The sequence below is a fragment of the Channa argus genome, chromosome 20 (assembly GCF_033026475.1).
Source record: "Channa argus isolate prfri chromosome 20, Channa argus male v1.0, whole genome shotgun sequence".
NCBI classification, from domain to species: domain Eukaryota; kingdom Metazoa; phylum Chordata; class Actinopteri; order Anabantiformes; family Channidae; genus Channa; species Channa argus.
Genome location: NC_090216.1, coordinates 661,747 through 670,276, shown reverse-complemented (window position 1 = coordinate 670,276; position 8,530 = coordinate 661,747). Strand labels below are relative to the sequence as shown.

Here is an 8,530-nt window from a genome sequence, read left to right as displayed (position 1 = left end):
AGATACCATTGATACCAGATCACAAATACCTTGTCATTGGGCACCAAATTTTGATACCTAAAGTGGGAAGCACCTTAGGTTTCTCCATTAACAAGCCAGTCTCTCACATTTAGCTTCGCCTGCTCTCGTTCTTAGATTCCCCTTTCTGATTTATGGGGTCTGTCCTTGGCCCGCTCCTTCCTGAAACTGAGCGAACAGGATAATTGTGCCCTTAAAATAAGAACACCCTTGATGATTTCATAGTCCTGGTTGAATGTTCCTTTTTATACAGTTAGCAACACCCTTACTGTCATAAACCAAGGAGATCCAGTCCCACAATCCAGTGGGATGCTGTTTGCCCAGCGCTCTGCTCTTTAACAGAAAAATGGACTTGGTCCAATCCATGTAAGCATGCAAAGGACACAGTGAAGTCAATTTCCTCTGCTGCTGCGATCACAAGGTTGGAGGACACAAGCTTTGGAGCTCAAACATCAGAAGTACAGGCACCACCATTTAAAATTACATGACTCCAAACAAAAAGAGAGAGTTTGAGCTAAGTTTGGAATTTATTGTCAGTGTAAGACAGATGAAGATTCAAAGCTCTGCCAAAACCAGTAAATCTGAGTTTAAAGCTGTGTGTTTTTAGCTGCAGCAGCAGACTGAAGGGACCATCTTTATCCAGACAGCAGAGACATCTGGTCACCACCAAATGTCACTTCACTGATTGAATTGGATGATTCTGATGGGAACTAATTTGGATTTGTTCCTCTGGATCCTCCACTAAGTTCCTATCTGTCCCATCATTCCTTTACACCAACTGCAGCTGTTTAACACCAGACTTCACACACACACACACACACACACACACACACACACAGTCTATATCGGACTTTATCTACAATAGAAATTATTACTTGTACTAACAATTTTAGTTTCTTAAAGATGATGCAGCATTTAGGATATTTTTTAACGTTGCTTTTTCCATTTTAAAGATTTCATGAGATTAGAGAAAAGGGAGAAGGAAAAGAGAAAAAAAAACACCATCTGATATTCTGTTGTATATTTGTCCTGGATATTTACTGCACCGGACGGATCTTCATGCTGATTTTCTTCAGGGAGTAGTTGTAGCCCTTCCACTGGTACCACTCCACTCCAACATAAGAAATAGTACCGTCAGCCCCCCAGCGATAAACCCCATTGGGGTTTGCATGATGACAGCTGTTGAACCAGAACCCCCCCATGTGTCTTTTGGCACAGTTGCCTGATGAGTCAAAGGTGGAGAACTTCTGTCCGTTGTGATAAGTCAGGGCATCTCCTACAGAGACATAAAGAAAGTAAGCACTACAGCTAATGATACTCTACTGTGTAATATTTTATTACTAAAGATTGAGTATTACAAATACAAATGCTGCGCCTGCTACTACTTCTACAGTTACAAGTGGTACAACTGTTACTACAGCTTCTGCTCCATTTGTCCACATGAAAACTTTGTTAAATGTCCTGCTTAACAGATACTGTAACATTGTCACAACAACACAGCTGAACAACAACATCCATATGAAAATTGATTGTTTTGATTAATGTCAGTGGATATATTTTCACAGTTTTTAAGAAAATTCCCAAAATGATGAGTAGGTTTTAATGACAATGATTATACTGATCTAATGCAGACAATAACTGAAGCTTTAAACCTGATGGGCCTTATAAACAATATTTTATAGGTGTTTATAAAAACTAAGGAGGAACTAACTCACCTGCTCCTCCATTAATGAATCCGGACACGTGCAGTTTGTATCCGTAGGTCTCTGGGTCGATGGAGAACGAGGTGTAACGAGCAAATGCTTTGTTTCCACTGAAGTCCTCCATGTCCACCAGCAGCTCGTACTTTTTCCTCAGAGTCAGGTGGAAGATATTCTCGAGACCTGAAAACACAAACACAAAGAGTGGCTCCACATGTCTGTCAAATAATCACCGCCTGGTGGTGAGTTGTGAAAGTTAGATGAGGGAAATCACTGGACAGACTTGGTAAACCCAAACATGAGAACATCTGGTCTAACCCACTGTTCACATGCAGGGATGTGGAATCTGAATAGGTTATGTTAACTCAACATGAGGGTTAGAGATTTCTCAATTAAAATCCATGTTCTGATCTAACAATCTAATGTTGTTTGTAAACCATCATGTTCCTGATCCAGCTAACTGTTTGCACATCTGCACCAAATCTGAAGTTGTAGATAAGTTCCTCACCGAGCCAGTACTCTGTAGCAGCGTTACCAAAGCCCAACTTGTACTGATCCCAGGGTCTGTAGAAGTCTGTAGAAGAAGACTCATAGTTTAGTTCCCAGTTTTCTAATCTAGACACCAGAGTTTGGCCCCACAATGGGGGTCTTATCGAGCTGTGGATAACCCGGGAAATCCCTGACACATTATTCAGTCCTACTCTAGCTGCCTGTGTTGTAGTATTAGGTTGTAACATCAACCTGTGTCTTAGACAGGTGACGGGTACCTGGACTGCAGACGTGGCTCCAATGGGAAAGATCGTGTAGACTCCACTGGGGCGGCTCTTGTCTTGGTGATCGATGTCACTGCAGTCCACTGGGAGGACGAGGGGAACACAGTGAGCCACCAGTGGACCCAGGAGGAGGAGGAGGACTGATACTGGCTGGAACATTGGACATGTGAGTGTTATGGATTTAGCCTTTAAGCTGCCGAACCTCAAACTCATTGGCACATTATGGTCTGTGAAACCTAACTGTAGAGTGGCTCTGTTTAGTTTTGGTAATGTGGACAAAGAATACTTAAAAACCTCCCTCTACCCAGTCAGTCTGTGTATTCAGGTTTGTAAATTTAGTTTATAACTCACCTTCATTGTCAGGTTTTTGCTGACAGTCTGATGATCTGAAAAATAAAGATTAAATATGTGAATAGAAAATAAGTAGAGTTTAAACTGTTAATGGAACGGCCTTGTCACTCTCTTTAAAAACACTTTAAGCTCAGCAGAGATTGTGGAGTGAGTGAAACTATCCATAAAACTGCATTATATAAAATAGGATTATATAAAATTTACTGGGGTTTTCAGTCATTTAGGAAAACAGTCTTATTGGAAACACATTTTAACAAAACCACAAACTACAGCCTGTGTAAATAGACATGAAGCTGATGAAATATGAAAACAATCAAATGACATGAACAAAAAATACAAATGCAGTATAGCTTCACTCAAACATGACCCAATGTTTGACTCAACATCTCAGTGTAAGTTTGGAAAATTGCAGTATATTTTTTGTTTCAAACATCTCAGACATTTTTGAAAAAACAATCATAAACTCCCAGTTAAAGAATCTGGAGCAGCTGAGGATAAAGTCGATCTCTCAACCATGTGTGATGTCTTCAGGTTGGACTCTCACCTGTGTGAACTCACCTGCAGCTGGAACAGAAAAGACTTTGTGTCTTCACCAAACTGCTGCTTCTCCTTCAGTCTGTCCAACTCTCACAGCTTCACTACTTATATCTGCCACCTCCTTGCAACATGGCTGGTGGTGCTACATGCAGCACTTCTTCCTTCTTTGAGTCTGTTGCCTCTGAACACATGTCAACAATCATCATGCTCTCTGTTAAGACTGGGCTGCAGTGATATGGGCTACAACCATTTACCATTTGCAGCAGGAGACAAACTGCAACAGCTCTATTAGTTTTTAGCTCTTTTCAACAGAATTTAGAACTGAGTCACTGAACTCATCATTCCACTGTGTAATCTGTTATGGTTTTAGCACTACTCTCTGCTCCGGCTTTTATTTTGACGTCAGGACTTCCCGTGTTCACCGCTCTCAATATTTTTAGTTTTACCTCAATAATTAACATCATTGCTTTCACCTGTATGTTCCCTCTCCTATTTAAGCAGCCCTGTCTTCCTGCTACCTTGCCAGATTGTCTGACTGCTTTGCATCGACTCTCCAGCTCGCACTCGCTTTACTTATACTGAACCTGATTTGACTCCTGGACCTATCGACTCCTATTCTGCCCACCGGACCTGCCTCTGCCTCCCCCCTTTTGGAAACCGCTTTCGGATTCTCTGGATTTGGACTTGGCTTGGACCTCGGATAGGCTTTAGGATCACTGGACTTGTCTTCACTTCACCCACCCTGGCACCGGACACCCCTTCTTGGTAGACTTCCGTTACTTTGCACCAGCGGGTTCTGCAGTTTTCTCCTACCTCACAGTAAGACCTTACTCTAGTATCCATATACCCACTGCGCCTGTCTGCCACTAACTTTCTTCTCCTGTCTTCCCAGAGAACCCTGCTGAGCGTTAACGACGTCTGAAGCCCATCCACACTTCCTGCACCACTTCCCTTAATAAATAAATATTTTAACTTATTTCGGAGTCCTGGTTTTCTAATTGGGTCCCACAATTTATTTGGTGTGCTTACGCTCATCCTCACATAATCTGCAGCACAGTGATCATTTATTTATCCTTCAATTATCAACCTGTTTATCTAACATGCAAACAGTATTAAAAAAAAGGTAAATTGAAGGGCAGAAAAATCTTGTGCTTTTAACTTTTAGTTAAAGTGAACATCATCACATCTTATTGAACAGGATCACTGAGTTTAATGTTACAGGATGAAGTAATTCACTCCGAACATGAAGTACTTCAGAAGTGAGAGTTAAACACTGAGACGTGATCTGTAAATATGTGGTGACACATGGTGTCTCACAATGATTTTACAGCGTGCTATAGTAATATATGTGTATTATTCTGCTTTAACTGAGGGTGTGAACCTGAACAGTCTTTAGCTTAAACATAATTAAGCTCATAATCATATTTTAATTGACGAGCAAGAAAATAGGACAAAATAAAATGGAAAAAAGTGGATGTAACAAGGATACAAATGCAGTAACATCTTAAAATCTGTCTTTTACCAACACAGCTTGAAGATGTGGTGCTTCTACCCCATACCCAGCTTCAACATCATGTCTTCATATAAATACAGTTATTGTGACAGAATACACGCAGAGCCTCTACAGATTCATGTTAGTTAATTTTTTATTTATTACTGATCATGAATGACTGTCATATTAAAGCAAACTTTATCTTTCAGTTAATGAACAGTATGTGGGGAGAAATGACCTAATCCTGTACTAGTTGCTTGGATGGGATACATAAAACTTATACATACTGAACATCAGGTATCAGCTTTATGGCATAAGCTGATCATACCATATGTAATTCTCGATCTGCATGGTAACTGACAAGGATCACATGCTGCATACGTGCTACTGAAAAGGCAGCAGGGGAAACACTAGGATGAAGGTAGTTGTCAAGAGAGGAGAACTTTTGTTCATTGAAATAAGTCAGGCCGTCTCCTGAAGGAATATAAAGAATGTAGAATGCTACTGCTAATGATACTATATTGTATAATATTTATTACTTGAGAAGTGAGTATTACTAATACTATAAGCCTATGTTAAATGTCCTGCTCAGTACATACAGTAACATAGTCACAAAAACAGTGATAAACAAATGCATACATATGAAGATTGTTTTGCTTCATGTCAGTTGATATATTGTTACATGTTTTAATAAATATTCTAAATTATCATGGACCTATCAGCCACAATATTCCAATATGAATCAGGTTATAATGATGATGATTAGAATGATCTAACTCAGACAGTAACTGAAGCTTTTCTTCTTCATGAACTTCCACATTTGCACAAAGAAACAAAAGCTGTGTCAACACTCAAAGACGTGGAAAATGAAGAGTGAGGTAAATAGTAGGTATGTAGATGCAGTAGTTGTACACAAACTGAGGATACTCATTTCCATTTGGACATGTATCTGTGGCCTTAGGAAGCTGATCTGACATTTTTGGCTAAAATCAATAGTCTGTCAACTACCATCCAGCCTCTGTTCATTGTGGTCCGTGTCTCACCCAAAGACGTTCCAGAATATATTCCATCATGTTCTCATTGCAACATCACAACAAAGTTGGCAAACAAGCACCAAGCTAGGACAGGAGATATACTCAACTAGTAAGTACTGTTTGAAATTTGTTTGTTGGTTTCAGAGGTAGCTGAGTTTCTGTCATTTTTCTTGAGTCTGCTGATTTAGTCTGTTTGTTTGTAATATTTAAGAATTGTAGGTAGAAAGTTTTGCTCTTCTGGTGAAGTGGATATTTGGTCTGTTGTTGGTGGTAGTTTCAGCTTAGTAATCACCAAGCGTTCACACCTTTGACCTAACAAAGGCACAAGAGGTAGGTTGGTTTCAACGAGGGGGCGGTTTCGGCTGTAGCCAATTAAGACCATATTTATGTCTTGTAGGCTTGAAGCTTTATTAACTGATTATTTTCATCTTGTTCCATAGATAAATATAGCTGGGTATCATCAGCATAGCAATGGAAATTTATGTAGTGCTTTCTAATAATGTTGCCTAAAGGAGACATATATACTTTCAAGGATCTGAAAATACTCTTTACAAACCCTGATTAAGCCTGTTACAGGCTTTGAGAGCAGATAAATAATTTATTGCTGCGTTACTCAACCTGTCAATTGTGTCTCTAATGGTTTCAACTCTTCACTCATTCAATAGCACACTGTTATTCTGGATAACTTTAAAGATTGAAACATCAATCAGCAAATATGATAATAAACAGGATTATTTTAGCCTGAACTTTAGCTCACAGTATCTCCCTCTTTGCCCGTCTCAGTTAAAACTTTTGGAATAAAGAATCCTTGTTACGGTGAGTATTAGTGTTTTAGGAAGGACCCAAGTAAGGAGACGGCAAGAATAAAGAAACGGGTATTTATTTATAAAGAAACAGGAGGGTTAACACAACTAAAAATCAAGAACGCAGACACACACTAACACATGATACAAACCGGCAGAGAACACTGGGGAGAGCAGAGTATAAAAGGACTGGGCAACAGGTGAAACAAATCAGGACAAAACGAGGAAGGTAAAGACAGCAAACAGACTCACAAGAAGAGACACAGGAGGATCAATAAAATAAAAGCCAAAACAGGAAATAAAGCTAGATAACATAAACACGGGGACAGGACTATGACAATCCTTTCATATGTGGAAACCACTATAACTACCTATTAACGAACAGTCAAATTCTATCTCTGTGACATCCTTCACAAATATAATGTAGAATTGATTATCTTGTTCCAATGGCACCAGGAAGTAGGTGGGATATATCAGGCACCAGGTGAACATTTTGTCCCTGAATTTGATGAGCAAGCCTAAGTAAGTGAGAAGTTTGACAAGGGCTTAATTTAATCAAGATTTGATGTCTTAAATGGTCAAAGATGAGAATAAACAGGATTATTCTAGTGTGAACTTTAATAGCTCACGCTGTATTGATCAGGCACAACATAATGACCACCTTAATCCAATACAGAGGCTCTGCTTTGAATTCTACTTTTACAAGGTCATAATTTCTCATTTTTTTAAGTTGAAAATGTCAAGAAGCTGATAATTCCACAATGTGTTTATTGTTGAGGTTATAGTGGATGGTGGAGTCCTGGTGGAGTCCTACTGGAGCATGTTAAAAGAAAAGGTGGTTCTAAAGTTTTGGCCACCATATTTAAAATGAATGGGGTACTGTATCTCCCTCTGCACACTTTACATTTCTGATATAAAAAACTTTTATATATGGTGTTCAACTTATTACAACTAGTCAAATTTTATCTCTTTGACAATCTTCACAAATATAATGTAGAGTTGGTAAATTAAAACCCCTTTTGTTTGAAACAGTCTTTATGAACCAGCAACTCTGATGTGTATGTTCGTGTTCAGGTCTTGAGAACCTCTTCCACCTGACTCTGAGGAAAAGGTACGAGCTGCTAGTGGACATGGAGGACTTCAGTGGAAACAAGGCGTTTGCTCGTTACACCTCGTTCTCCATCGACCCAGAGACCTACGGATACAGACTGCATGTTTCTGGATTCATTAACGGAGAAGCAGGTCAGTTAGTGGCAGCAGCTGCAGCGTTTGTTACAGAGGAACTGTAGCAGAGTAACCATGGTGCTACTGCTCATTAATAGTTAAATACTGTACTGTCACTAGCAGCAGTGAATTTACAGCCTTGTTTCTGTAGGAGACTCCCTGACGGCTCATAATGGACAAAAGTTCTCCACCTTTGACAAAGACCAGGACTCCTCATCAGCCAACTGTGCCAAAAGCTACCTGGGGGCCTTCTGGTACAGTGACTGTCACCAGGCAAACCCCAATGCGGTTTATCGATGGGGGGCTGATGGCACTATCTTTGCTGTTGGAGTGTCTTGGAACCCGTGGAAGGGCCACGATTACTCTCTGAAGAGCATCAGCATGAAGATCTGTCCTGTGCAGTAAATCTCCAGGACAAACATGCCGGAGAATATCAGATGGTGATTTCTTTCTCATTCATTAATCGTATCATCTCCCAATGGACCTTTCTTTCCTAAATCAACAACAAACCAGTTTGTGTCACAAGTTAAACATTTTGTTAAGAAATAATATTAAATATATTAATAGTAGTCATAATTAAACTCAAATATACATTTCT

At 39.6% G+C, this 8,530-nt stretch overlaps 2 protein-coding genes and 1 long non-coding RNA gene across 4 annotated transcripts; 1 reads left to right on the top strand and 2 right to left on the bottom strand.

The window, feature by feature from the left end:
* Positions 1 to 563: 563 nt before the first annotated feature.
* Positions 564 to 2,406, bottom strand: LOC137106068 (microfibril-associated glycoprotein 4-like). The gene is made up of 5 exons (XM_067489076.1): positions 2,387 to 2,406; positions 2,227 to 2,333; positions 1,734 to 1,901; positions 1,021 to 1,294; positions 564 to 817 (listed from the first exon to the last, which is right to left on the bottom strand). Exons 1-4 carry the CDS (start codon positions 2,404 to 2,406, stop codon positions 1,056 to 1,058), a joined length of 534 nt encoding a protein of 177 aa, XP_067345177.1. The 3' UTR covers positions 564 to 817; positions 1,021 to 1,055.
* Positions 2,407 to 2,417: 11 nt separating this feature from the next.
* LOC137106012 (uncharacterized) lies at positions 2,418 to 3,474 on the bottom strand. Of its 2 annotated transcripts, none has more exons than XR_010911886.1 (3): positions 3,401 to 3,474; positions 2,843 to 2,877; positions 2,418 to 2,641 (listed from the first exon to the last, which is right to left on the bottom strand). It is a non-coding gene; the product is annotated as an uncharacterized lncRNA (long non-coding RNA). The 2 variants fall into 2 exon arrangements; XR_010911885.1 differs by having other exon boundaries at positions 3,387 to 3,471.
* A 1,148-nt stretch (positions 3,475 to 4,622) lies between these two features.
* LOC137106067 (microfibril-associated glycoprotein 4-like) lies at positions 4,623 to 8,497 on the top strand. Its single transcript, XM_067489075.1, has 3 exons — positions 4,623 to 4,638; positions 7,783 to 7,950; positions 8,084 to 8,497. The coding sequence occupies exons 1-3, from the start codon at positions 4,623 to 4,625 to the stop codon at positions 8,335 to 8,337; spliced, it is 438 nt and encodes a 145-aa protein (XP_067345176.1). The 3' UTR covers positions 8,338 to 8,497.
* The last annotated feature ends 33 nt before the right edge of the window (positions 8,498 to 8,530 follow it).